This window comes from Fusarium oxysporum, chromosome 9 (assembly GCF_000149955.1).
Source record: "Fusarium oxysporum f. sp. lycopersici 4287 chromosome 9, whole genome shotgun sequence".
In the NCBI taxonomy this organism is placed as follows: Eukaryota; Fungi; Ascomycota; class Sordariomycetes; order Hypocreales; family Nectriaceae; genus Fusarium; species Fusarium oxysporum.
Genome location: NC_030994.1, coordinates 1,897,152 through 1,925,096, shown reverse-complemented (window position 1 = coordinate 1,925,096; position 27,945 = coordinate 1,897,152). Strand labels below are relative to the sequence as shown.

Here is a 27,945-nt window from a genome sequence, read left to right as displayed (position 1 = left end):
ACTGGGCAGGACAGGACAGGATAGGCATGTGCTGGGGTTACATTGCAACTAAGTTAAGTTAAGTTGACGTTTACCTCAACGTGTATTTGAACATCTATCACTTCAAATTTGTTCTTGTCGTTCGTAGGCGAGTATCACTGGGGAAAACTAGTCTTTCTCAATCACATCGAAATCAGATTTACGAGCTTCAGGACACTGCGACATAAAATTCCCCTCTACCAGCTTCTATCAACAATAACGGAGCTCTCCCAAGCCAGATAACATCATGGTATCAGCACACAGTACGTTCCTTATGATACCATCACAACTGCTGTCTTACCAAACTAACCCAATTAATCAATCAGGTAAACGAAACACCTCCCGTCCAGTCTTCACCTCTCACGAACGCGCCCTCGCAAAATCCCACTGGTCATCTTCGTCCGCTCGCCTTCACCGCGACTCATTCCTCCCATTTGGCTCCTGTGGTCTGTGTCTCAACATCGCCCGCGATCCCGTCTCATGTCGACGCGGCGATATATTCTGCCGTGAATGCGCACTATCGAACATACTCACGCAGAAGAAGGATATCAAACGCGCCCAGAAGGCACGCGCCGCTGCTGAGGAAGAGGCCGCTAAGCAAAAAGCGCACGAGGATGAGCTGGATCGCGAGCGCACCATTCAAGATTTTGAGTTGACGCAGGCTGGTCTCGATCGCAAGAACAAGGCAAACGTAACCAAGACCGACGATGAAAAGGTGGATGCGACGATCAGCGATTCGAACTCGCAAGCTTTGGTAGTAGGTACGAAGCGTAAGTTTGAACTCGACAAAGACGAGCTGGATCGCATTGCGCGCGAGGACAAGGTCAAAGCCAGGAAAGCGCTGGAAGAGGAAAAGGTAGGAATCTCAACCCTACAGTGGTGTAGTATTTCGTGTTGACTCCCTATCGTACAGGCTGCGAAACCACATCTCCCATCATTCTGGACTCCATCGCTTACACCAGACGCCCAATCAAGCAAACTCCCACCAGTTGCGAAGAAAAACAAGACCGTACCAACATGCCCAGCATCTGCATCCGACAGTCCCCACCCTATTACCATGCAAAATCTCATCACAATTAACTTCAACGAAGAGGAAACGTCAAAGGGCAAGCAGAGGACTTGCCCGTCATGCTTAAAGATGCTCACAAACGCCTCCAATCCCATGATGACCAAAGAGTGTGGTCATGTTTTGTGTCACAGTTGCGTTAAACAGTTCATGATCCCATCATCCAAAAAGACATCTTCTGAGGATGTTCCACCCCTGACCTGCTACGTCTGCGACGTACCTCTGACCTCCAAGTCACACAAGACAGATACCGCCCCTGGCTCTTCGATGCCTGGCTTGATAGCCCTCCAGTCCGAAGGGACAGGCTTTTCAGCTCACGGAGGAAACACCGTGGAGCGATCGAGCGTCGCTTTCCAATGTTGAGAATCTCGCACTGAACCACATCCCATCACTTCATCCGCAGCCTTCGCTGTCGCAAGTAGGGCAACAGCATCATAAACCATACACGAACAACAAACCGATGAATAACACCCTTGGTGAGCATTGTCAATCCGTGACTGAAGAAGCTCTTGAGAAGCTCTCCCTGAAGTCCAGCGTAGAGTGCTTTCATACCCTCGTTGGTAATGATGCGAGTAATGACGCCAAATATGGACTGATTGAGAAGATCAAGTATCCTCCGCAGTATATGCTTGCGCTTCGAATTTCCGCTCTGCCCTTTCTCCACATCAGCATCCGCCGTGCTCACCGAGCTACCCGCCATTTGAAGGCGCGTCTTGCCCGTCTGGAAAGGATATGTGATGGCAGTGGCAGTAGCTTTGCTCGAGGCGGCAATCAAGAAGGCGATCCATGCCACTGGAAAGTCCTCTTCTTCGAGTGCTGGTAAGATCCGCGCTGCCAGCCGTCGATTGACAAAGAAGGTGATGCTGGGATTCAGAGTGAGCATCAGGGTAGCCGAATAGCCAGACCAGAGACCAAGCAATCCGCTTTCTTTTCGAATCTCGGAGAGAATCTCCAGAAGCGACTGCTCACTCCCCAACATCTGCTTTCTCGTGACAACATTCGAAATGGGGGTGGTGAGAGCCCTGGCACACCCTCCAGCGACGGCGCCCACAAGAAGCTCTTCGACAATCTTGGGTTTGCGATGTCGAGGGCGTAGATAGTTGTAGAAGCCAAAGAATAGAAAACTATCCACGACCGACTTGGCCACATCTGTTCCTAGTCCACTGTACAGTGCCTTGATCCCTCCTTCGTTGGCGGGGATGCCTTTGAAAGCTGAAATGACACCATCGTAGTCGCTTGTAGAGCCTCCCGTCTTTCGCTGCGCCTTGAGTCGAGTCGTAACCAGGTCCAATGGGTACAGGGATGCTGTTGATATGGCTGTCCCAACAGAGCCAGATACGGCGTGGCCAAGGGCATTGAGAGCCTGCTGAGACGACATTGTAACAAGATCAAGATACTGAGAATGCTCATCAATGCCGTGAAACGAAGTGATGATAGCTGAAAGGCACGCGCACGTGCATGATGTGAAGGAAGAGTCGCGAGCAAGGCAGCATGGATGTTGAGCCGCATGTAAGTAGCCCTGGTATTATAGCAGGACAGGACGGGACCGCAATAATGAGCGACGCGCGCTATCGCATTCAAGACGTCATAAGCCAACCTCGGCGCGGCCCCACCATCCAGTCACCGCATGTGACCCATGTTCCGAGGCATGACGGGGTATACTTAGAGATGGGAGACTCATAACATTATTGATATCTCATACAAAAGTCAAGTCTTCTAGACCCCGCTGTACAATACTCCTCGTCATAAACAATAAACAGCGTTTGGTATCTCCTCCAAGAATGGTCCGTTACACAACCGACCTTGATACGCTTCCAGAGAACGTGTGTTGGTTCTGTTTTCAAACCTTTACCTGTTCTGCAAGGTTTCATTCTATGCTCTGCTTGAAACTGATGGTTGTCTTTGAGGTGTGAATGTTGCTGTCGTCCGCCCAGCATTATTAAAACCCGCAGTAATGTCAATCTCTCCAGGAGCATCTTCTGAAGCGGGTTGTAGCCCAGGATGGCCCTCGGGAAGCTTCTGTGCTCCAAAACCAGTGACTGAAAAGATATTTGTCCTTCCACCATTGGTGGCCATTTGAAGCTGTTCGTGCAATCTTGCGAGCTGGTATTGTCGTTTTATGGGAGTGAAGGTGGGTTGTGGTATTAGAGGTTGAGGGCGCCATTGTGATAGAGCACCCATCACGGCCGTTGTTTCTTCGTCGGAGTCGACAGGCCCGTTATTGGCTTCGTCTTCATCTTCTATCGGCGCGTTGGCATCAAGCGCTGCCTCTGTTGGAGTAAATTGTTAGTCGTGTCCAGGCAGGGAGTACTAGTGGAGGGGTGGACTAGATCAAGACTTACTCTGCTGCTTCGCTTGATTCTTCTTCTGGTACGCGGCAAGAAGCATATCGTATGGCAAAGATCTTCCTGCGACTGCGCGCTTCGCTCCCATACTATGGCTCTTACATGTCAATGATCTTGCGCATGGCTGTCCATTGGGCAACAAGACACCACACTGCCGCTCCACGTCCACAGGTCCTAGCATCAGTTTTAGTGCAAGCCTCTCAAGAGACCTGTGATCAGTATCTCACCTTTTGGCTTGGGGACCTTGGCTTTCGGCTCATCCTTCTTCTTCTTATTCTTGGGTCCCTTGTCTGGATCACCATCGGCCTTGCGCTTCTTCCCCTTCTTGTCGTCTTCGGGTTTCTTACCCGCGGCCTTTTTGGCAGTCTTGCTTCCAGTCGCTTTCTTTTCAGCTGAGATTCCATCGTCGTCACTGTCATCGTCGCCCCGCTCAACCCCATTCTCTTCGTCCTCTTTCCGTTGCTCTTCTTGTCTTGCTGCCTCTTTTGCCCTTTCTCTTGCTTCGCGAGCTTCTTTCTTTCTTTGAGCCTTCTCTTTCTTTAACCGCAGGCATTGTGCAATATGCGCCTTGGCGGCCGTTTTCAAAACGCTCTTCTTACAGTGCTTGCATTGTTGCAGGTCGGGGCTGTCTTCGAGGGGTCGTCCTGTCGCAAAGGTTTCGCGGGAAGTTTCGTCGAGTTCGTTTACAACAGGACCTGGTGAGGGCGCACCCACAGGTGAGGCGCCGTTCTTCTTCTTGTCTTGGGAACATTAGCGGCTTCGCCAAGCTTGTATAGGATGACCTCAGTACATACTGTTACCCTCAATTACACTACCATCCATCCAGTTTCCAGGTTTGCTGTGTTTTGGCGCTGGTTTCTTCAGCTTGATCTTTCCGTTCTTGTTCTTGGATGCGACTTTGATCGTGCCGTCATCGCCTGCAAGCTGGGTGTTAGTCTAATGCAGTCGCGCATGTGTAGAGTCGCGTTACCTTTTCGGGCATCCGTCCCCATGATGATTGAAGTCAGCGACTAGTACAGTTGCTATTGCAGTTAAACAGTTTCCTTCGTATCGATGATGAACTTTGCTTTGATGGATCGCGAATAGTCTGGCTTTGAAAGGGATGGTCGTTGCGATAAGGCTGGGCTGGGTATGGATGTTATGGTGGAGTTGAAGGTGTGGCTGCCTCAATGATACACGTGCCTGAGCCAGGGTCGGCCCACGCCTACACTATTTCTCCGGGGGGTTTAGTCAGATCCCCACTAACATCTGGGGAAGAGCCAGGCTCTGATGAATGGAAACAGATAAGCACCAATGATAACCAGGTTTTTGAATTCAGGGTGAGATAAGGTTAGATGATCAATTTTAGAGACTGCTGACAAGATCAAAGGATTGTAGCATAGTCCCAAATTGCTACTTTAGCACTAATATGATGCCTCGACAAAGAGTCAGGGCACCTGTTTCTGAAATCGTCCATCTAATGGGCCAGTGAGTGAGTGTGTTAATGATTTTGAATAGTATAAAATGTCTGAGCCATGGTCATTTCCATTAAGCTCTGATAATACTATAGACAAAGAAAGAGTTTATCAACATAAGTTGTGTAATATAGAGGCCTCAGGTGCGAGTAGCAACACTGAGGTTGAGAAGTTATCATGTCTACCACAAGCATAAGTGGCCATGCACCCAATATTCGTTAACCATAACCTTCCGTGAACCTAAAAGTCCAGATGCAATACCCAAACCAGCCAACTCCGGGTGAAGAACGACGCTCGATGTCAGTTTTTCTACCCCTAGGTACCCAAAAGAAGAAACTCGATGCCAATGCAGCCCACAAAGCCAGTAAACACCGAACAAGATGCATTCGTACTGTCCCAGGCATTCCATGATTTTATTCATAACCATACCGATGCCTGGGCGAGTTATCATCACCGCACACTGCTTTCGATCACTTCCTTCTTTATTTTCAGCGAGTCACGATATGCCTTCATGGTGTCCATCATGCACTTGGCATGAAGAATACCCATATCACTCCATACACACTCCATCACTGCCACAACCCAGTCCCAGTATGCCTCTGGGACACCAGGAGCACAGGCAGCAACTTGAAGGTGAAATAGAACAACGGGAAGCCCAGCAGAGCCAGAGCCCGCCCCTCCTGGTCTCTCGACTGGTATGGCAGCCTTTTCGGTGAGAAGCGGGTGTCGCCAATGTGTTGGGGTGCTCACGAGAGTGTCGCGGGCGAGTTTTCTAACGATCTCGTATCGATGTCCGTATTCGGCCAGCGAGATCAAGGGCGCGCTAGATTTGGGGTACGCCTTGATAAATTCGATAATTGTCTGATTCAAGAGAGTACGCGCCCATCGGTAGTGTCCATACATCCGTGCAACAAACATGTCGAAATAGACATGACACGTGCCATCGAATACCGCAGCTGGTGGTAGGTGTTCCGCTTTCTCTTCGCGAAATCGCCAAGTAGGTCCAAGATTTCGTTCCCAACTAAGGAATGACTCGTCAATATCTAATAATTGCTTCAAGGTGGACACTATGATAGAACGACCGTCGACCAGAGCATGAGTCTTGATGTATGTTGAGACCTGAATGAATCGCCCAATTAATGGGCCGAGATCGGTAGCAGGATGATCGGCTGGGTCAAGGAGGGTTCTTGCAAACGAAATCCATTCGAATAGGGGGTCTGGCAGGGGTGTTGCGGACATGTGAGCAGGTATAAACTGAGCAACTATGTGAGTAAATTGGGACGATGTGCTTAGAAACCATGACATACAAGAGAATAAGACATTTGTACCATGGCACGAACACCGAGGAAAGCGGCCGCTGGCATAGGTAGCCATCGTCGCAATAGAGCAAGCCCGCCCATAATGTGCGCATGAACGTGCCCTAGTCCTTGATAGGCTCCTTTGACAAGCTGGAGACGGGTGTTAGCATATCAAAAGCCAAGATTGGACAGGAGAATGGTAGATCGGGGAGATGGGGCTGACCATGCGGGTGTGTTGGCTGGCATTAGGGGTCGGGGCACAAACCTCGAACATGGCAAGCATGACGACGGAGCGCATCGTGACCTCAAAATCCGGCATGCTCGAGGTCTGTACGAGGCGACCAGTCTGGCGCAAAGCCAACCCATATCGTTGACGGGCTATCGTCATCATGCTGGAATCGTCTTTGAGATTGGAAAGGCTAGCGAGGCCAACCGCGGCCATTACGTCTTGAACAGCAGGGTCCCATAGCCATTCCGTGTGTGACAAATCGCCGGGGGACCTGGGGCTCATCTGGATGGCCTATTAGGTAACGGTTGACATAGAACTGAACGCCCTGCTCCTCGAGACTTGGATCGATTGGCGGCGAAAGCCTTGGTGGTCGTATAACGATAGGCTGTACAGTGGAAGCATTTGAGGTCGTATGATATAAAGATGAAGCGGGAGATTGAGGGGTCGGCGATGGTGTTTGCTGGCTCGCAGTTGAAGCAGGAGACGTTGGCCAGCCATCTTTGAATGATTTGTAGGAGGATGCTATCGCTGCGGGACCAGGATAGCTGTGTAGAGATGTTATAGAGGAAGAAGCAGAAACGGAAGAGGCTTGTGTAGAGCTGTTGGACGAGTAAGAAGAAGCCAGAGAGCTGGAGGATGTTTGTGTTGATAGGCCCTCAGAGGATTCACCAACACCCCATTGTGCATGTGCTTTTTGTATCACCTTGCTGCTCTCGTCACGAAACATGAGGGAGAGCTGGTCACGATAACCAGGGCACTTTTTCCCAACCCGAATACATTGTGAGCATTCCGGTTTGATTTTGTCACACTGTTGAGTAGAATTGCCAATTAGTTAAAGCCCATGAACTACTGTATGTGTGGAGAATCGCAGGCCGTGGATGACTCCAGCGGATTAACTCACCTTGATACGTCGCACGCGACAGTTCTGGCAGCCCTGAGAGGCTTTCCCACAGTAGACCATGGTCGCTGAGGGCTTTTGAATCACGACGGTGTCTTGCCGAGAGCTGGACACCGTCGATAATCGGTAGGTCCGGGGCAGTGAGATCGGTAGCACGGTGACGGAGTTCGTGGAGGCGGGTGGGTACCGGATATACCCTGATTCCAATATATAAGTAGTGACGGAGGTAGCAATTGCGCTCGCCCAATGCCACAGGCTATGAAACAAGTAGCGAACCGCTATTGGAAACCTGGGTCAGTTTGTTGATTGAAACCCTGACAGTCGTGTGTTGCATCAGAGCTTGAAACAATAGGGGCGATAGATCGGAAGACAAGGCCAGGTAAATGAGCATCGCCAAGTTGAAGAATGGCAGAAATGCAGTGGAAAAGTGATAGGATGATTAATAACGTCGAATAGCTGCCTCAAGAAATAAGTCCCATCCCGAGTAGGTAACGCGACGAATCGCGTGCAGATTGACCTTGTACTGCTTGCGCTGGCTGTCTCAGCCACTCATCCAGCCCAGAAGCCCAGGGCACAACTTGCTCACTCGCAATTCTGACGCTACCGCTGCCGCCCGTGGCGAAGAGACCTAGAATAGGGAGCGCTGTCGGATGGGCCAGTATCCAAATCCAGTAGGGGACCAGCCGGTGTTGGTGCTGGTACTGGTGCTGGTACTGGTGCTGGATCACAACGGTCACAACGGGTAGACAGATGTCAGGCAAGCCCGTTGTGTTTCCGATACGTAGGGGTGTCCCGCAGCCCAGGGAGCTGGAACTGGAATCGGGACGAGAGGAAAAGGAGGGAGAGGGGAATATGTTGACGTGAAATTGGCGGGGTATTAACTTATGGCCAAGGTAGAGAATAGATGTTTACTTTTGTCGGCACATGTGAGTGAGTTCAGCCAGTCCTCTCCCGTGATTGATTGATTGCGACGAGACCGAGTCAAGGCCAGGACCAGGGCCTAGAGGCTGGTGCTGTGCTGAACTGGCCTGTCTTGGATATTATCGAGTAAGGGTAGGTAGGTAGTGCGGAGAAAGGGTTGGCAGACTGTGTACGGTATATGGTATGGTAGGTATGGGTTGAGGATGAGAGTGATCTAAGACGAAATAGACATGACGTCCATATAGAGAACGGCCTAATAGTATGCCCCGTCGGACTTTATGGGAAATACTGTCAGAAAAGTCGTTGAAAGATTAAAGATCAAGCAAGGATGAGAGTCTAAGTATGGTAAAGTAGAGGACGGAAACGGAAGCCATCCATGGATGATGGGAGGTAGGTGCTTAGACGGGACAGCCCAAGTAGTGGACCCGGCGTCCTAATTAGACTGCCTAGAACTAGGTACCTATAACTAATAGGCACTACTAACTGCTAGGTACAGCGGCAGTGCAAAATGCTTGCCGAACCGACCTAAAGCCGTGGGCACTCGCCGCATCGTATCGTATCGTATCGTACCGTACCGTATCACACAATCTATGATATTGAGATTTCAAGCTGTCAGCATTTTAATTAATGTGTGGACCCGAATAAATGCTACCTCTGACGGTTGTATCGAGGGAATTACCCATCGATCATACCTCATCTCGGCGATCGTCAGCCAGCATTGTTGAACTCCAACCCATTCGATGGCAACGTAGCTGACCGAAATCCGCACAGAGATCAGGAGGTCAGCTTCTGCCCAAGGTCATCACAAAAGCCCAAGCCCAGGATAATACCGACATCCTGGATACTGGGAAGGTCCTTGAAGGTCTCGATGAGGGAATGAGGGCCTCTAGACTATCGCTCAAAGTGGACTGCCAGGACTGCGTGATGTGGTGCGAAGTGCCACTTTGGATGGTCTAGGCCAACAGGGACCACCTTGCTATTGATCACAACTCACAACTCGGGAGGGGAAATTTGAAAGGATGAAGGTTTGCAAGGTGATGAGAAAGGTGGAGGTGTCATAAAAGGGGGACACAGAGGCAGCCATACGGGATCATTGGAGGGTAAGTTGGAACTAACGTTAGTCTTAGATGGACGTTTTTCTCAATGGTTTCTGATAAGTTAGGGGTTCCAGTATGGAAAACCTTACCCGCACGAGCTGAGCTGTATGAGAAACAGGAAGGATAACCCAGCCAGGCGAAGCTTTTAAGCTCTGGTCGCCAATATTAAGGAGGCAGGGGAATGTTGATTGCGGAATGGTCCATATTGCCGTTACCATGGGAGTGGGTAAGGCTGCAAGATACTCACCAGGAGACCAGATGAAAATGGAACGGCAGATGTTTTCTGTTGCTTACGATATCAAAACACGGCACGGCAGAGACCACTTGGCGCGTGGCTCTTTCAGCAGCCATCCCAGTACGGGAGTTACGGAGGTAGGGAGACGACTCGTGCAATACAATACGCGCATTAATTCATCATTTCAAAATCGACGACAAAGTTTGGCCTCACAGACACAGACACAGACACAGACCTTGAACTGACATTAGCTCTTGGACTTTATCGACATGGCCCGTTGCGAGAGTACGTACGTGCACTCTCTGGCTTGGCATAAAGGTTTCAGCTCTTGGAGAGCGGTGTGTTCACGAAAACTCGAAAGAGGACCAACTAAGGGCATTGCATCGAAATAAACGCAACAGAGGCTTTTATAGGTAGTCCATCGACTTACATGTTAAATCGACAATTCATCAATACCCGGACAAAAGCCGGCTCTCGGCCGAACCGATACTACAGGGCTGCAGATTTGTCTCGGGGCAGTAAGGCTGGTTGGCCTTTACGCCCGTCGTATCTGAACGAGCTGCCTGATTCGTAATGATCCAATGCTAATGACACAAACCGAGCGGGCGGATTTATTAGTTACAGCACCTACATAATACTACAGTGGGATGCAATAAGTTTGAATACCTTTTGAAGTACTGATACCCCCTGTCTAGCCTATTTGGAGTTCAGCCTGCTTCTAATTTGAAGAAGAAGCTCGATCTAGCCAATCACTATATACTTATTAGCCGTGCAAAAGCTGATATGCACGTGGTAGCTGGCTCAAAGAGGCTAGCGGCGAAAGAAGATACACGCCCGGTATTCAAACTTTTTGCATCCCACTGTAAACTCGATGACGCGCGCAGCTAGACTTGGGGCCAATTTGGCGACTCAGGACTGCAGGTCGTGCCAAGAATCCAATCTAGAAGCATCCAATGTTGACCGCCAAAGGCCTTGCTTTTATTGCCCTCCACTGTTTTTCTTGACTGCGACTTCGGTAGATTCTCAGGAACATTGAATGCCAAGTCGGAACCTAAGCAAGTGCCATCAAAGCTTTATAATTATAGAATCATATTGGCTTCTTCTTTAACCGTTGAAATATGCTTTTTTAGTTGTGGCTGCGCTGCACATCCGTGTATCTTTCAGCTTCTTGAGCTCCTAAGCTCTTAGATGACCCCTCCGACAAGACAAGACCAGGGTAGAGAATGACGTAGTTGACACATCCAACTCTACCTCGGCCTTCCCCAGATAGGTTGTCCGGTCCAACACCAAAAACTCTGACACAAATTCCTTGGCTTCAGCATAAGTTAAGCCACAGATGCTTAATCTCTGTTTTTTCTTTGGTTAGCTATATTCTGCTGCAGGTTTCTTCCTCTTCAGCCACACTCACCCTTGTCCCCTTGTACGTCCGCCTGTGGAGGGCAGCGCAACGTCATGACCTCTTCAAAGACCAACCTTTTACATCATCCATCCAACCTATCCAAGCCTGGAATATTATGGGAACACTGGATGCTGAAACGAGAGGCCGGGGATACGGCTCAGAGCATGCTGCAGTAATCTAGGCCCTGTCAGCTCCATCGATCGACCGCGGCGTCATAACTTGAGCCGCCACATACGGATGATGGACTCTTCTGCCTTGACACGAATGGGTACTTTTGGTCATGCTCTACAGCAAACAGGTACAATGTTGCACAACTTTGACTGGTTAGACCCGGCAAATAACATGAATCCTTCCAAGGGTACTTTCTAAATGGCTTCTATTCATAGCATTCATGATGTATACTACTGACTGAGGTGTTGTACTATTTGTGTCCCTCGCTTGGTTGGGTTAAACAAACAACGACGTCAGACCTACCATACCACCTCCCCCTCTTTGATTCTTACCTTTCTAAAGCTGAAGGACCTTTTATTTAAACTTGAACTTCCCCGTGACGCTCCCGCCCTTTCTTTATCATTTCAGCTCTTTAGTATACCCCATCTCGCTCCCAAGATACCCAGCCATTCACGATTCAACTGCACGACAACCAAGATACCAAACTTACACAACAATCACAACTAAATCACAATGGAGACCATCAGCAACCTCACTGCCGCCGCCTCCAAGGCTGTTTGGGGAGACAGCCAAACTGCCAACAAGGAGCCCGTCTCCGGAGTCCAAGGTGACACCAAGCAGGGCGAGCCCTACGATGCCGGCAACCTAGGTACGACCTCAACGCCTGCACTACACAAACAACTACATTTGAATGATATCACTGACATGGCGTGGTCTAGAAACCCCCCAGCAAGAAAAGGTGGCACAAAACTTTGGCAGCCACGGTGAGGAACGCGCAACAGGCCTTGGACATGAAGCCCCCGTCTCCAAGCCCACCGAGACGACAAACGCTGCTTCAGCCACACCTTCAGTTCCCGCACCCAACCCTCACTCAAAGGATACCTCTGCCGGCCAGAATGACACCCGCGACCCGGCGCAGGCGGACAAGGGCAACAAGGACCTCCACGACGTTGACGACACCTCTGAGGGCACCGACGTCAAGCTCGGCGAGGGTCCTGGACCTCAGCCTATCGAGAAGCTTGCCAAGGAGCATGGCGGTGATGCAGGCAATGCTCCTGTTGAGGGAACTTCTCACAAGCCTACTGAGGTTGGCTCTGAGGGAGCCACGGAGTCATCCAAGTCTGAGAATCAACCTCATGACCCCAAGGAGGACGAGTATGTCACTGCTAGCGGGTTTGCAGCCGATGGTGGTGACTTTGATGCTTCCAAGCCTGGTGCTGGACGTGAAGCTGACCGTAAGTCCACAATCGAAATGCCTAATGTTTCGTTATACTAACGACTGTCAGGCCTGATGGAGCAAAAGGGTATTCATATTGGCGAGAGCGGAAGCTCAGATCACTCCAAGACCGAATCGCACTCCAGCAGCAAGCACCACGGTTCTGATGAGAAGAAGGACAAGCCAAGCATCGGCGAGCGCATCAAGGCCAAGCTCCACAAGCACTAAAGGGGAATAAATGTCCTGATGTTTGAAAGAAATATGCAAAGTTAATGATGGAAAATGATATCCCACACGGCCGTTTCGGCGCTTTATTTTTCAACTTATGCCCAGTTACTGTTTTGGTCGTGTTTTTAACTAGTTACTCTATCTAAGTAGTTGGCACCATTATTATGGTCATTCACTCAATGCTAGCCGAGACACGGACTGTCTTGATGAATCCGGTACCGCCTTGTCGTGATACATGATTGGATCCTATGCGAGACCTCGTTTCGGTGCTGTCAGCAACACGTTATTATCAGACCAGGCCCCTTGTCAGGTGGTGGCCTGGATGCGGCCCGGAGTAGCGGGATGTCGGGCAAGCTGGGGTAAAGATACACGAGACGGGGTGTGAGATACCGACGGATATTGCATATTCGTTTGTTTCTGATCAGCGTTCCTTGCCTATGGGTAATTGAACCTAAATTCCGGGGAAATTATCAGATACATCAACGTGATTCTCACTAAAGATACATCGATTCGAGAGTCATTGCCAACTCGCCCGTGATATGAATAACCAAACTGCCGTGACAGTCCCTTGTATGAACTATACCGATACACAATCATGTTGTTTTTTAAAATTGACCATTCGCTCCACTAGATGCTTCCCATCATATCATGCGCCGTACCTCTGGGGACTTTCAGGTATATTCAATCCTCGTGCGGCCAGCGTACACTTGCAAATGCCATCGTCAGTGTCCACCAAGTTTCCCAATTCCTCTCCCATGCAGGCTTTCTCCATATGGATGCTGGTGCGCCGAGTAAATTCATCATCAAATAACCCATTTCTTCACGTAAAGGTTGCTTCTCGGCCGTGCTCGGAGCCTTTGTCAAAATGCCTCTCCCAGCATTATGAATGCCCTGCCGAGCATCTCCGCACTTTGGAACCCCCTGTCACCAACCATTTCCCACCACACCAACTTTTCCGGGCCGCCTCCCGACCATGCGGTGCTGGCTGTTTTGTGCCGCTTCCTGCCACTATCAATCGTGGGCGGCGTTCATCGCGTGATATCCGCCCCAAGTAATGGTCACTCAGGACTATCGTGAGCTCTGAGGATCGGTGGCGGGGTCGTAGTACCACCCCTCCTGGTCCCTCCTCGATTATGTTGTGCATGCCTTGTTGCTTGAAAGAATGCAGGCTGCATCGATCATTCAAACAGTTGCAAGGGTTCGGCGTTTATAGGAACCCAGACTCGGCCAAGACCCTGTAATTAAGAAACATCAAGTAAGCATATGTCTCTTCATCTTAACTGAAGACGGCAAGCCACTAATGCGAAGTGACCTCCACCATTGTGCAAAACTAAACCAGGGGAACTTAGAAGAAAGATGGCACCGCTCCATACGATGCGGGCGTATTCCGCAATGCAACATACCTCACAATCTTCTCATCCTCTCGCTCACGAGGCTCAACTTGCAAACTCTTGTCATACATCTCGTGAACATCCCCAGCGGCCTGCATGTTGTTCAAGATGTAATCTTGCAGCTCAGGCACTGGTTGCAGTGAGTACCCCACGTTCTGATACTGCTGAATATCGCGAATGACCTCAGCAGTTTTGGCACGTTTAGCAAAGTTAATGAGGTTAGTCTTCTTGATGATGGACGGAATGCCATCCTCAATGAATGTCAGATCAGTTAAATAGACACCTTTGCTGTTTGTCAGTACTGTGATCTGTCACCTGCTTTTCGGGAAAGGGGGTCCGTACCGAAGAAAGGGATACAAGGGGGGTTGGCTGCATGAAGAGCCTCTCGGTACTCTCCGAAGTTCTTGGTGCTTGCCATCACCCGCCGCATCGATTCTAATGTAGCGTGTGTACGTTGGGGTACCTGGTCCCATGTTCGCTTAAGACGAGCGATGGGTGCAGTGCCCAATGCGGAAATAATCGATGTTAGTGTTGAGAAGTTGTTCAGGGAGCGGCAACGCTATCGGTCAGTTAGCAGGGGTTCCAATGACCCGACATCATATCCTTAGTTACTCACGTCAGCAACAGAAACGAAGTGCTTGATAACAACCACTCGCTTCTTGACTTCCATTTGCGCCAGAATCATCTCAGCGACCCAGTTGGTCATCTGGTTAGAGTGGAGGATAAGCGCTTTAACGTTGGGGGCCAAATCAGGCTCGCCCTCAGGGACCTTCTTCTGCCACGTCTTGTTCAGACATTCTGTCGCCTTAACCTTGCCGTACAAGCGGGATTCGACAATGGTGAGCTGGCGGGCAAACTCAACGACGTCAATATCCAAGAACTTGAGCTTCTTCATGTTCTTGGGCATGATCGGCGTTGGCGTGTTCTGGTTCACTGTTTGAATCATCCTGCGAGCGCCAGCCTCCTTTCCACTGAGCCTCTGATCAAGGACCGCCATTAAGGGTGCTGAACCAGGAGTTTCTGTAGATTTGACTGTGTCTTTAGCGAAACTGTAGACATCACGAACAAGTTGTTTTGACTCGTCGTTGTAATCCTCCATCCAGAAATTATCGAACCAATTCTTTAGAATGTTAACAACACGGAAGCGAATAAGCTTTTGCTTTCGGTCCCTCCAAATCTCGAAATCCGCCTGTGACAGACCTTCTGGCGGTTGGATGTTGAATCGTTTGATAAGCATCTCGAAAAGTTCCCGAGCTGTTGTGAATGATCGGTAAGTGAGAAGGAAGGTATTGTTGAAGTTCGAATCGAGCTTGTCGTGACGAGTTAACTGTTCAACAAGGGCAAGGAGAGATCCTCCCTTAACAGTAGGTGGTGAGGTCTTGCTGTCCCAGGAGACTTCATGTTCATAATCTAGGAGTAAGAATTCTGGTGTATCTTCGGTCACTGGAACTTGAGGCGAAGGATCTTCGCCAAATATCTTCTTGACCTTGGAATAATCGCCTCTGCGCATATTGCCAGGAGCAGGCTCGCCTTCGGTGAAAGATTGTGATGTGATAAGTGGCGGTCGTACAGGAGCAGTCCTTGATTCTGTTCGCTGGTGTGGTCGGTCATAAGGCATTGTCTCGCCTCGTTGCAGGGTGCTTCGAACAAAAGAATTCTCCCGAGGTCGTACTTCAGCCTGATGTTGTTGCATGTTGATTTGAACCTGTTCAGACAATAGTTGAAGTGAGAATCCGATATGTGAAGAGTTAGTTTCCAGGGCTCTGGCACATTGTCTGACATATTCCAGACGGTTTTCCAGTGCTTCACCACGGACTTCGGACCATTCATCAGCCAAGGGTCCGGCGACAGCTTGACATCCAAGAATAAGATCAGAGATATTGTCGTAAAGGCTCTGCTTGTGTGTTCCGAGGTCAGCTAACTGAGGCGTCTGGAAGCTGTTGCCAAGGGAAGACAAATCGATCGATTCGATCATGGCAATCCATTGTCTGAATGTGTCGAGTACCCTACCACCGGCAAAACAAACATTGTTTCCGATAACTTCATGCCTGTAGGGTGTAACGATTTTCTCTAGGACGACCAGGCTCTTGTCGAGCTCTCGGATGCTGGATACCAAAATACGCTTCTGTTCGTCCAGTCGCTCAAGCATCTTGTTGTCGAGAATTGCAGTTGGCTCTACAACGCCCTCTTCATCTTCGAGGAAGTTGGCTGTGATTTCATCTCGAGGGCCCAAGCCGTTGTTTTGCCAACTTCCACCTGTATTACTACCAATCACAAAGCCTGGGAAGAGTCGAGGAATTTCCTCGCCTCGTTGTTGTCGAGCCACTTCCACATAGCTGTATACGCCCATGAGAACTCCGTCAGCTTCCTGGAGGCATTTCTGGATAGATTCGGCATTGGGCCAGTCTGCAGCTGCTATATGAGAAGAGATTACGAGCTTGGAGAATTTGGACATCATGTCTCGAAAGTGAGGATAGAGAGCCTTGTTCGTTGAAATAATAGATGGCTGACCAGAGTGGTTATCGGTAGTCCCTGACCCAGCGGCAAGTAGCAGTCGTAGATGGTCAGATATGTCTTCGGCTTTTGCTACGTATTCTGAGCGGTTATTGTTCATGATGGCTTCCCGATACCGATCGATAGCACGTCGCATATTAGAGACAAGAAGAGTCCAGCTAAGTGAAGGCGTAGAGCCGTCGTCGAAAAACGATCGAGGAACTGTAGCTGTAGTCGGTAAGTTATAGGTGGTGCTAGTAAAAGAGGTCGCGGATGCTATATTAGGGACCTGTCCTGCAGCAAGGTGGCCATTGGACGAGGCGCCATTTCGCAGACGGCCAACAGGCGATGCGCCATTGATGGAGTCCATGGAAGTTGATGGGGATAAGGCACCGAAAGAGGCACGTTTAGTATGCTAGTGAGTGTTAGCAACCGGGCCATTAGAACATCAAGTTTACGAGCTCGCTGTGTACCTTGGAACGACGTGAGGCCAGTCTAGATGAGTCGCCCTCGGCCTCGGATGCGGACGTCAGATACTCGTCGTCCTCATCTTGAGTCAAACCACGGGCCATCATCTCAGGAGGTGGCCTGGTTTTGTCGGGGATATTGACATTCATTCGATCTCGTGGACCAGTCTCGTTTGAAGATACGGGAGACTCCAGGGGCAGTTCCATGCTGCGGTCTCCTGTCATCATATTGTAATAGAACAAGCGCCCGTCGGGGGTAGCTTGTGGAATCCAAAAATCGGCCCTCGAACTATCTCCTCCGTCGGTCCCCTCGAGGGGCAACGCGATAGGGCCGTCTTGTTCGGAGTCGTCGTCTTGGTCATATTGGTCGTCGTACATCTCAGGATCTTCGGCATCATCCTCGACAGCGTCAAAGGTTCCATTGTGGGCGCCGTCAGGTATATCGTCGGGACTCGTGATAAGCTGACAGTAGTTGCTAGGGAACCAGCCTCGAACACCATTTATAACGCCATCCCACCAGCCGCTCTCGAGCTGGGTGATGACTTGAATTACATCTCCTTCGTGGAAACTGAGACTAGTGCGATCGTCGGCCTCGTAGTCGTAGAGGGCGCGGACATACATGGCCCCCATTGGGGCGGTACCGACGATGCCGTTCATGAGGCCCCAGGCGGGATCAGCCCGAGTTGTCGAGGATTGTTGGTCAGAAGCTTGAACGGAGGCAGCAGACGTGATGCGCACGGAAGCGGACGGTGAGTCGCCGGAGGGGTCGTGGATAGTGCGCGAAGAGTGGATACTTGGCGGCACGGCGGCGGTCTGTATCTTGAGCATATTGCGGCTGCAAAGCTCACCTCAGGGCATGATAGAAAGCGGCAAGCCTATTGCTCATCAAAAGGATGCTGTTTCTGGGGATTTCGGTTCGTGACGCTGACGCAGACGAGGCGACGCAGCAGCAGCATGCCACGAGAATTACAAGGAGTCGCAGGAGTCGTGGGAGGTTGCAGGCCTTGCTTGCTCCAGAAAGCAGAGAACGGACAAGAGGGCCAAGAATCCAGGGGGGGGTTGCTGCTTAGAGGGGTGATCGCGCTGGGACCAGGCTCGGATGCGAGTGGACGGCGAGGGGCTGACAGGAGCAGGAGAAAGCCCAGAAGGGAAGAAGACAACCTGCAGCGACAGGCGATTTGGCTGAAACGATACTAGGATGGACAGAGTAGGTTGGTCGAAAATACTGTACGCTTCCGTTGGTGAAAAGACGGTATAGAAAAATGACTATCGGGTCGGGTCAGGTCAGGTCAGAAAAGTGACAGTCAAAGATGGCGGCCTGGCTATTGGATTTGGCAATGAATAAGGGACGGGATATAGGGGGGCCCAGTATCAATAACCTCTCGGACAGCCGCAATAGACAAGTTCGTGGTCGCCAGGCCCGTACACCAGAAAGGAGTGGGTGCTTTGGAGTTTTTGGCGACTCGATCGAATGGAATTGAAGAATGTAAAAATGTTGATGTGGGAGCGATGAAGGAGAGTACAGTAGATTTCTCCGTCCTTGCAGTTGAGTTGCACCTATCTACTGTGCTGTGCTGTACCTGGCTACTGTAACTTACAAGATGGGCACTACCTATACACTAACAAGAGCAACCTGAGAATTTCCATGCCCTCCACCAATGGATGGAATTTCTCCACTGGAAAAACCACGTCTCAATGAAACCCTTCAGGTCCCGTCCGTCAGCCCTTTTTGGCAACTCATTAGGTTTCCAATTCAGTGACATTCAAAAGTAGAAACGGGGCCGACACAACATAGCCGGCTTCTAGGTCTACTTGCTACATCCATACAACATCTCAGGCTGTTGTTACGGCTGGGTTGCAGCGGCCAGAAGACGCCGAGATGAAGCGTAATAGTAGTTCACCTCAATAATACGTATCGACCTAGTTAGTGTGAGGAGATGGTGCTGGCAAACAACAACCATTAAAGAAGCCTATCTCTAGGTGGGCAAGGTGACTGGCTGTGTTCAAACCCCCCAGCTGATACCTATCCTCGAGTGGACAAATTGCCAGAGAATCAAGATACAGGTGTTCTTGTTGCCTCATCTCTTAGACTCTCTGTCATGTGTGTTAGATCGCCGAAAACTTCAATTCAGTACCTCTTGACGTTTCGTCGTTCCGACCGGAAGGTGCAACAGGTCGTTCTTTGACACACGACTTGTACAATAATAGAGCCATTAACAGACCTCTCATAGGTACTCAACACCGGTTGATACAGGGTACGCACGATTCAGGAGGGGGAGGGGCCTCGCGAGTGGCTGGTCGCTCGTTCTCCTGTTCCCTTTGACTTAAAATGTCCAACGAATGAATTGACAGTATCGGATATCATGCAGCATGCAAGTGATGAGTGTGCAAACAAGAGGCATTGTCCAGCCAGCGACTGCAGGTGACGGCTCTGTTTGCTTTGCGGCAATCAACCTCTTGCATATCGACACGAAGAAACGATGCTCTCCTGTTTGTTTTACTCGTGCGCACAAGTGAGTCAGCAATGATCAGGTCAGATCGGTTCGTGGAGGCCGGATAACATCACCGAATCCGTACTAACATGACCTTAACGGGTTGTTACTATCGCACAACGCGCTCTCTGCTAAGTGACCGATAAGACAAGTCTACCTGGTTGGGTCCCCTGCCCTCCAATCTTACTTTCGTCGTCCTGTTCTTCGGCTAGGGGACGTTAAGAAAACGTAAGACCTGGATTCTAATAAGTGACAAAATTACTCAGACGAGTTTGAAATACTTCAAGACGAACTTAGCAGCCTCTCTGACTGGTCATTTTCCGTCCCCTACTCGCAGCCAGGAGGTCTGGCTCAAATATTAGCCCATGGTGACGGTGCCATGCGAGTCCGTCTCCATGACTACGGCGACGATGTGCACGTCCATCATTTCCCCTCCATCCCACCACAACGCTATCTGCGGAGGGAGGTGCTGGCTTGGAAAATCATGTGCATCCTCTTGACAGCCTCAAAGCTATTGCGCAGCTGTGGCTGGTTTTGCGTTATCTGTGTGTGATATTGGGGTTGCATTCCGTTAGTCTTTGAGTTTGATGGGAGGGTCTCTAGCAGGCCACCAACAGAGAAATCCCACAAAGGGTGAATTCAAACGAACGGAACCAGGGAAAAAGTACACAGGTAGGAGCAAAAATGCACTCCACCATCCATCGCCTTGACACCACGTGGAGCCTGACCAAATTCATGGCTCCCTACACCGGGAGACTGCCGCGGACCCGCCCGCTATTGGCGTGGATCTCGTAGCTTTTGCTCTGGAAACGCAAGGGTCAGAGGAAATTACGCATCATCTTTTAAGGTTCCAGGCGTTTCACAGCCAGTCAAGTAAGATGTGAATGCCGTTGAAAGCAAATGATGTATCGTCCCGATCCGTGCCGCCTGAGTTGAGTTGATACAGACTAGAATGGGTGGCTAGAGACTGAGCGCAGTATGCCAGGTCGTCAACGTCTTATTGCAACCATCTAGGTAGTTATTGCAAACGGACGACAACCCCTCACCAGGCGATGAACTTCCCCTCCATCCTTTCCAACATCTGGTGGATTATTAACTGCTGGATCCGTTCGGGCGCCAGTGCCGTCCGACCGTTGCGGGGTATAACAGCATTACAGGACAAATAGGTTGCAGATCCGAGGAGGCCGGAGAGCTGAGAGGGGCTCAGTAGCGCATTGCACAAGTTTCCATTCTTTCCACAGCGAGATGAACCCTTCTAGCTCGCGACTCCCCAAAGCTGTCCGTCATGTTCATTCCTCTCGTAACAAGTTTTGCATTGTGGCTTGTCCCTGGCGTAGTAGATACGAGAATGAATCATTTAATGTTCTGTGCTGCTGAAAGGAGATAAAAAGGATTTTCTCTTGCCTTGCCATTCATGGCTGATTGTAGAAGATGAGTGTCAAGTGTGACGCCTGCGAACTTGCCAATGATCGCTCATGTTTCTCCTGTCGATCTCGCGGACTAGATTCATTATTCACCTCTAATAAGGTATTGAATGATGATGTTGTACATATGGGTTTTGCCTCTTTTGTGGAACGTTCGCATATCTGTGATGTTGTTTGCCTCCCTGCATTTGATTTGGTATTTGTTATCATAGGCCTTCATGCGCCCATACCAACTTGTTCAGATTAACGAGCCCCTTATCAGTTCCAACCTTAATCACGGCACAGCCGATGGTGGTCAAACCAAGTCTCCCTCGCAGACAAATGCTGGGACAGTCGAGAGAAACGGTGTAGCCTACCTGGCCATGACTGAGGTGTTGCAGGTGCTGTTAATGGGTGGAATCAATAGGCGGATGAAGCAATGTTCGAGAGAAAAACATGGATGCCACGGACTGTTTGATAGATCAAAACCTTGGTAGCCGTGCACCACTGATGAGAGGTCGCTTGTTAAGTAGCCCAGTGATAATATGTAGCTGATGATATAAAAAGGTCGATAAAATTAAACACTCCTAACCATAGAGATTAGAGTGTTCCAGAGTCGTGGTTTAAGCAGCGAGCCGTGTCGATGTAATATTTGACACTATGTGCAAGTAGCTGTCAGACGCGCAGGTGCGTACAGTGCATATCAAGCTAGGCCAAGCGTTCTGATACAGGGGTAATTGACACGAATCCGACAGGAAAGTCTCATCAACTTCCCCGTGTAGACCGTCTCCCGCTAGGATTTAACGCGCTTGACCAGGGAGCTTTACAGCAAGTGGGGCGCGGGATGCAAGGCGTGCCCGCGACGACTGTGATCCCAGGCTTTGCGCCGCTGTGCTGGGAACGGGATCCTCTCTGACAGGCCGTGGTGCTATGACGCTACGCCTGAATCGCGTTGGTTGAAGTCGAAGACAGTGCTGGGACGAAATGGCCGTAAAGTACACAGAAGTTAGAACGAGGCGGACCTCCAGGCTCCGAGGCAGGTCCTGTAGAGGCTGCTGGTGATTTTTGGTGGTGATGGAGCTCCCTCAGCTTCCCCGCCTGATCCCTCCGGCCTGGTCTGGATGATTTCATGATTTTTGCGATCACGTTTCCAAGATCTGACTGTTTTGGCTGCTTGGCCAATGCGAGGCGGCTGAGAAATGGCCTTCCCATCTTTAGACTCGCCTGTTGCTGTGTCATCCTGGGTGGCCAACGATAATGCGTGTCTCGTGCCTCGTTTTTCGTTCCTTACGGTACCATATCATCGATTGCGCTGCTTGCTTAGACAGTTGAATCCCTGCTCCTATTGGCTTCCATTCTCCGGCCTCATTCCCCTGTCTCCTGTGTGTCTTTGACAAGCCCCCCGGTTCCCCTTGTCCCGTGGATAATGTGATAGTGGGCCAGTGACCTTGTACCGCCATTCTTCGAGGCGGACAGGACGGATTACGGAGTGAGTGGATAGCCGTTCCCTGTCTGTTCAGCAAGGTATCTCGACACCGACATTGACTCCGACTTTTTGTATCCGTCACCGACTCTATTACCGTCAAGTATACGATATATCGTTCTTGACCGACGGTTCAGTAAACGGAATCGTGTCTCTGACTCTGCGTTAGGGTATGCATGAGAGAGCAAAAATACTTCCCCGTTGTGGGTGTCTCCATTAAACGTCCGCTATCGTTTCCATGTGGATGTGTCCACTCAGGCTGATATAATGAATCGTTGGCGAGAAGAGAGAAGGTTTGGCGAAGCCAAGGCTTGCACCTCTGCAGGAACCCAGGGAAAAGAGTGCACCAAGTGACGAGTTTATGCAAGTATATTTGCATCTCTGTCAAAGTGACAGTGTACCTTGACGATCTCGTGCTCTCAAGTCTTGATGGGTTTACTCCGTCCTTGATTAGCTTTGATTGCTCCGTGCCGATTATCGTAACTTTGCGTGCCGGCCGTAGTGTAAATAGTGCCTGGTCCAACAATCCAGTCCTGTCTGTCTCTCTGCCTTGTCTGTGCTGCTTTTTAATTGACGGATGGCGTTGGCTGCTAGGTTCTCCTGACAGAATTTTCATTGTCGGTGCTCGCTCGCCTTGTCCAAAGCTGAGTTGCTTGCTTCTTGTTCATCCACAAGTAGTTTAGGGGCAAAAACAAATGGCTGAACTGCCCCTCGTCGCCCCTCCACCGAATTGGGCCCCGCTATTGTATCAGTGGAGCTTGGTTCGGTAAGGTCAGGTTTGTGCTCACCTGGTCTGGTCTCCGGTCATGTTCGGTACGAGGTGCTCAGAGGCAGATGCCTGGACTCACAGGGGTGCGATGGGGGCTAACGAGCCTAGCATTACTGACCGAACGCTGGAAGCTGCTGCTGCATAGTGCTGCATTGGTTCTTTCAGTCGCTAAGACCAAGGTACCTAGCACGTCCACGCCCACGATTGCCCGCCAAGGAAGGTCGACAGACACTCCATGCACCTCTCTGTGCTGTGCTATCGGCCTTAGTTTGTCCATGCTTTTTGTGCTGTACTGTGCTGTGCTATGCTATGCTGTGCTTCGCTGGCACGAGTGCTCATTTAGAGCCCAGTCGCTCTCATCACTCACTCGCTCAATCAGCCCAGCCTTAGCCAGTAACTTCTCAGCCACCCCTCTCCCTCCCTCGCTCCTTCCATCTCTCCCTCCTGTCGTCTCTTCTGTTCTCATTCCCTCTTCTTGGTTTTCCATGGATGTTCCCCTCCTTCCCTCCCCACCCAGAAAATAAGTGCCCCCCCAACTCCCGGGTCACTCTCCCCTCCGGATTTCTCCCCCCTCTCTCCCGTCCGCCCCTCTAAGTCTTCTACGTCTGCTCCCCTCGCTTTTATTCCCTTCTTCTTCCAATTCCCCTCCATCACCAGCTCGACTCACCCGCAACCAACTCGCAACACTTCGCCCGTCTCATCACGACCGGTTCATATTTTTCAAGAGGCCATCCAAAGCCTTCATTCCTCAACCAATATCAATAAACTCAGCCTTTCCATGACCATCGATCAATCATATCCAATGACCATCATTACGTTCAAGATCACCGCTTTCACCCTTTAAACCCCACGGGAGCGCGCGCAAGCGAAGAGCTAGCAGTCGAGAGCGAGAGCGAGAGTCACAAATATCCTACGAATCAGACGATATTCAACCATCGTGCTGTCGGGCCCAGCCGAATTGTCCGATTTCCGATCGCAAACTTGCCGTCGTCCTTAGTCGCCTCCCAAATCTAGGAATCGCGACTTGACTACGTCGAGATGCCCGGTGCAAACGTAGCAGTCCTCCCGCCCCCTGCGGCCTCGACAGCGTCTTCGCGAAAGGCCTCGCTGGCACCCGAACGTAAATACAAGTGCCAGTTCTGCAACAGGGCCTTCAGCAGGAGCGAACACCGAAGTCGCCATGAACGATCACGTACGTGTACCACCAGTCAGACCTCAAGCCCTCATGCCAACTTTTCACCCCGCGACCCCTCTTCGCCTGGCCATAGACTAATTCGTTCGCAGATACCAAGGAGCGTCCTTTCAAGTGCATGAAGTGTAGGAGTACTTTTGTCCGCCGTGACCTTCTTCTGAGACATGACCGTACCGTCCATGCCAAGGACGGCGGCGTACCTCTTCACAGCGATGGCAAACGCCGGGCCGGTCCCAAGACTCGCGCTGTCGGTGCCCCTTCAAAATCATCTATCGCTATTGATACTTCAACCCTGGAGCAAATGGAATCTGGTGCTGATGGCATCTTTGACGTTGAGACTGCTGCCATGCTTGTAGCCGATCTGCATCACAAGGCCACCGCCGCTATGCGCGAAGACCATTCGTACGAGGACAGTCCATCGATGGCTTATTCACCCCACAACGCTTCTGCTATGGAGTCTACTGTGACCTACCCTTCCGGCGCCATCGCATTACCTCAGGTTCAGTGGGATGGCTTCATGTCTCAATCAGTCGCCGAGCCCAAAGCCCATTCGATAACGTCCAGTGCATCCGGGTCATTCGAGTCTCAACCTTCTTTCGCCAGCGGAACGACCCTGCAAGCTAATTCAAATCAGCTCCCCCCTATTAGCGGACAGAACTGTAATGGCCTGGTACCGGCTCTACAGTCCATGATCAACTCATTGCCCAATTCTGCCGCTGCGCCACCATCTCCATGGTCGTCAGAGTCATCCAAGCCTGGATACAAGGCCCCTGAAGTGATGGGGGATGATGAGCGCAACGCTATCCTTGACAACATTCGCAGTGCCGACAGCGAGCATGCCATCCCCGAGGGTTTCCGCCTGCCAGGCCTAGGTTCCTTGAATCGATACCTTTCAACATACTTCGGTCTATTCCATCACCATTTGCCTTTCTTGCATCCTGCTTCATTCCATCCCACCAAGGTCTCACCCCAGCTTTTGTTAGCAGTTCTCAGCATTGGCGCTCTCTATGCTTTCGACCAAGAACAAGCATACATGCTCCACATTGGCTCCAAGGTTCTGGTTAACCAGTTCCTACAAAGTAAGGAGAATTTCAGCTCCCGAAAGTGTCCCCTGTGGACCATGCAGAGCAACCTCCTCAACATGATCTTTGCTAGCTGGAGTGGTGACCCTAAGGGCCTGGAGTGGACCTGCTCAATCAAGAGTCTGCTCGCCAACATGGTTGCTGGTAACAGGTACGAGCTGAAGCTTCGCCAAGAAGCTCGGTCAGGTGCAAAGCCCACTCGTGCCGAGTGGGTAGAAGACGAGGGCTGCCGTCGTACATATTACGCTGTCTACATCTTCTTTGGTCTTTTGACACTTACATACAACCACACACCGGCCATCAGTTTTAGCGAGTTTGAAGATTTACAGCTTCCTTCCACCGAAACACTATGGAACTTGCAGGTACCAGACGAGGCCGCATGGCAAGAACATCTGGCAGCTTCCACTACCGTGACCTTTATGGAGGCTCACGACAACCTTTTTCAGGGCGAGACGCTTCGATACAGCACATTCGGCACCCGCGTCATGATCAACGCTTTGTTTCTCGAGGTCTGGTATCACAAGCGCAGTCCTGAAGCACTGCAAGACGTGGTAACAGAGTACAAGTTGCGGCTGGCGCTAGAAACATGGGAGAAGTCCGTCGATATGTGTGAGGCCGAGGCCTTTCCTGTACCGATCAGTGCTCCCCACAAAGGTCATCCTTTGATCTTCAACGCGAAAGCCATGTACCGTAATGCTCGTGCCCGCCTGGAAGTTGACCTCAAGGCGGTCCAGGAAGCGCTTCGCTACCATGAGTCCTATGAGGTTGCTGCTGCGATGACGCATTCCCGGGATCGCGTGAAGCGCTCGAGTGAGATGATCAAGGTTATTGAGGAATGCTACAACTGCCTAGAGACTGTTGTCTCTCAAGGAGTCAGATGGATTGCCCGTGTATCGCCTACCAACTGGAGCGTGGAGCATGCGCTCTGCGGAATGGATCTCATGATCATTCTATCGCTGTGGTTGTATCGTCTGGAACATGACGAGGAGCCTGCGACTCAGGAAGAGATGGCCATGTACAACAAGGTTCGACAGCTTCTTGTGAAGGAAATTGATGAGAACTACATGTCTCAGCTGAGCGCAGTTGTCGCACGACTCTGGGGCTCGATACTCGATGAAGTTGTTGTCTGGGGGTATGTATCAACGGTGCAAACATCTCTCAGAATTACATTGCTAACACAGCACACAGTATGACACGACTTATGGGCGACGCCTTCAAATTGCATTCTCAGGCCCTTGTCGGCTACGTCGATGATCCTGAAGCATCCTCAAATGTCTCGACTCCCTCGATGATCTCGCAGGGGGCTGATGAGGATAGCGTGTACTAAAACTAATTAGCCATGACTGAAATGACTTTTTCCTTTGTTTGCCCTCGGGCCGGTTCGGGCTTTCCTTTTCTCCTAGGCATATACCTCTCTGCTTGATTATGTTTGGTTTTGGTTGTGGGTTAATTCATTCCTCTCTGACTTTGTCGGCTCCGGCGCGAAGGGCTCGGGAGGGAGTTGGACTCGTCCCGTCTCCTATGAATTTGTTTTCGCAGTCTCCTTATGGTTGTCATTTCATTATCTCCTTGGCGATACCCGAGACAGGGCGGGTAATCGCAATGTCCAGTCTACTGCAGTTTTATCATTGCAAGTCTGTTGTTATTATTGTTGGACACGTCAGATGCCTTGTTGTTTCTTTTTTACGTCTCTCTCCTTGTTGCATGGTTACAAAGGGTCAAACGGCATTAATTGGGGTCAAGGAAGGGGATCGGGAAACGGTTTTCGCATTGGGCTTGTGCCCCGGACAGAGGGAACTGGATCATTTGCGTAGTGACAGCGCAGGCTAATGACTGCGATGGCAGGACAGTTGGCAGGTCCAAGATGGCTGGTGTCGCCTTCTACTTCCCCTGTTCTATATGCTATGGCACCTTTATTGTTTTCGCCTTATAATATTTTTGCGTATTTCTTTCTGCCGCTTTACAGGCAGTTTTCAACGCTCGGTTCCGTCTTGGTCCGCTTCGCATGGTATGGCATTGCTCTGCTTCGCTTCTTGTTCGATTCTTCTCCTATTTACTTTTCACTTATTTTTTGTCGAATTGTTCAGTTTGGTTTTCAGATACCTTGTTCGATATACAGATTGTTTCTTTTGCGGCCATATGACGGCAATAACATGATCTGGCATGTCCTGGGAACCCGTTTTTGGGCCCACGACGCAGCGTCGCATACCGTCAAGAGGAGGCTGGCCCATACTCGTGTATAGATGAATAGTGTTTGCTTTGAATAATCAGCACCTGTCAAAACATCATTTCTTGTTCTTTATTAAGTCTGACATGTTGAAAGTGATCAGCTCCCGTTGCTAAAGAGAATTGTACGGGAGTCGTAGGCAGACCAAAGGCGGCATCATCATCAACAAAGAAATGGCCTCTCATGCCCTCAAACATACCTTGGGTAAGTCATTACCTCCAACAATAAAACACCATATTTAATAGGTATGGCATGCTCTTTCTCACACGCATGCATGCATGCATAGGTACCTACCTACCTACCCTGCCCATGGAAGTTTCCCTCGGGCCTTTGGAGAAGGTCCTCCCATGAACCATCTATGCTCTAAAGCA

General features: G+C 50.4%; 7 protein-coding genes across 18 annotated transcripts; 3 read left to right on the top strand and 4 right to left on the bottom strand.

Moving 5' to 3' along the window:
• The first annotated feature begins 9 nt into the window (after nucleotides 1–9).
• FOXG_09511 (uncharacterized protein) lies at nucleotides 10–2,652 on the top strand. Of its 2 annotated transcripts, XM_018388720.1 has the most exons (3): nucleotides 10–281; nucleotides 345–874; nucleotides 932–2,652. In XM_018388720.1, exons 1-3 carry the CDS (start codon nucleotides 266–268, stop codon nucleotides 1,445–1,447), a joined length of 1,062 nt encoding a protein of 353 aa, XP_018246822.1. In that variant the 5' UTR covers nucleotides 10–265; the 3' UTR covers nucleotides 1,448–2,652. The 2 variants fall into 2 exon arrangements, with proteins under 2 accessions (XP_018246822.1, XP_018246821.1); XM_018388719.1 differs by having other exon boundaries at nucleotides 97–874; nucleotides 932–2,643.
• On the bottom strand, nucleotides 1,473–2,462 carry FOXG_09510 (uncharacterized protein; the record flags this gene model as incomplete). Its single annotated transcript, XM_018388718.1, has 1 exon — nucleotides 1,473–2,462. One exon carries the CDS (start codon nucleotides 2,460–2,462, stop codon nucleotides 1,473–1,475), a length of 990 nt encoding a protein of 329 aa, XP_018246823.1.
• Nucleotides 2,653–2,956: 304 nt separating the features above from the next.
• FOXG_09509 (SAGA-associated factor 73) lies at nucleotides 2,957–4,421 on the bottom strand (the record flags this gene model as incomplete). The annotated part of the gene is made up of 5 exons (XM_018388717.1): nucleotides 2,957–3,354; nucleotides 3,427–3,603; nucleotides 3,657–4,169; nucleotides 4,224–4,346; nucleotides 4,400–4,421. The coding sequence occupies 5 exons, from the start codon at nucleotides 4,419–4,421 to the stop codon at nucleotides 2,957–2,959; spliced, it is 1,233 nt and encodes a 410-aa protein (XP_018246820.1).
• A 664-nt stretch (nucleotides 4,422–5,085) lies between these two features.
• On the bottom strand, nucleotides 5,086–7,371 carry FOXG_09508 (uncharacterized protein; the record flags this gene model as incomplete). The annotated part of the gene is made up of 5 exons (XM_018388716.1): nucleotides 5,086–6,137; nucleotides 6,191–6,331; nucleotides 6,447–6,509; nucleotides 6,682–7,218; nucleotides 7,312–7,371. 5 exons carry the CDS (start codon nucleotides 7,369–7,371, stop codon nucleotides 5,334–5,336), a joined length of 1,605 nt encoding a protein of 534 aa, XP_018246819.1. The 3' UTR covers nucleotides 5,086–5,333.
• Nucleotides 7,372–10,792: 3,421 nt separating this feature from the next.
• FOXG_09507 (uncharacterized protein) lies at nucleotides 10,793–13,095 on the top strand. 3 transcript variants are annotated; one of them, XM_018388713.1, is made up of 3 exons: nucleotides 10,793–11,780; nucleotides 11,851–12,366; nucleotides 12,418–13,095. In XM_018388713.1, exons 1-3 carry the CDS (start codon nucleotides 11,645–11,647, stop codon nucleotides 12,573–12,575), a joined length of 810 nt encoding a protein of 269 aa, XP_018246816.1. In that variant the 5' UTR covers nucleotides 10,793–11,644; the 3' UTR covers nucleotides 12,576–13,095. The 3 variants fall into 3 exon arrangements, with proteins under 3 accessions (XP_018246816.1, XP_018246818.1, XP_018246817.1); XM_018388715.1 differs by having other exon boundaries at nucleotides 10,843–11,780; nucleotides 11,851–12,680; XM_018388714.1 differs by lacking the exon at nucleotides 10,793–11,780 and having other exon boundaries at nucleotides 11,781–12,366; nucleotides 12,418–12,781.
• FOXG_09506 (uncharacterized protein) lies at nucleotides 11,334–22,951 on the bottom strand. Of its 8 annotated transcripts, none has more exons than XM_018388709.1 (6): nucleotides 19,149–22,951; nucleotides 16,933–19,020; nucleotides 14,583–16,874; nucleotides 14,309–14,525; nucleotides 13,979–14,249; nucleotides 11,334–13,810 (listed from the first exon to the last, which is right to left on the bottom strand). In XM_018388709.1, the coding sequence occupies exons 2-6, from the start codon at nucleotides 17,752–17,754 to the stop codon at nucleotides 13,783–13,785; spliced, it is 3,630 nt and encodes a 1,209-aa protein (XP_018246812.1). In that variant the 5' UTR covers nucleotides 17,755–19,020; nucleotides 19,149–22,951; the 3' UTR covers nucleotides 11,334–13,782. The 8 variants fall into 8 exon arrangements, with proteins under 8 accessions (XP_018246812.1, XP_018246811.1, XP_018246810.1 ...); XM_018388708.1 differs by having other exon boundaries at nucleotides 16,933–19,653; nucleotides 19,712–22,951; XM_018388707.1 differs by having other exon boundaries at nucleotides 16,933–22,951.
• A 452-nt stretch (nucleotides 22,952–23,403) lies between these two features.
• Nucleotides 23,404–27,679, top strand: FOXG_09505 (uncharacterized protein). Of its 2 annotated transcripts, XM_018388703.1 has the most exons (3): nucleotides 23,404–24,265; nucleotides 24,358–26,479; nucleotides 26,536–27,679. In XM_018388703.1, exons 1-3 carry the CDS (start codon nucleotides 24,112–24,114, stop codon nucleotides 26,672–26,674), a joined length of 2,415 nt encoding a protein of 804 aa, XP_018246806.1. In that variant the 5' UTR covers nucleotides 23,404–24,111; the 3' UTR covers nucleotides 26,675–27,679. The 2 variants fall into 2 exon arrangements, with proteins under 2 accessions (XP_018246806.1, XP_018246807.1); XM_018388704.1 differs by having other exon boundaries at nucleotides 23,547–24,265; nucleotides 24,358–27,632.
• The last annotated feature ends 266 nt before the right edge of the window (nucleotides 27,680–27,945 follow it).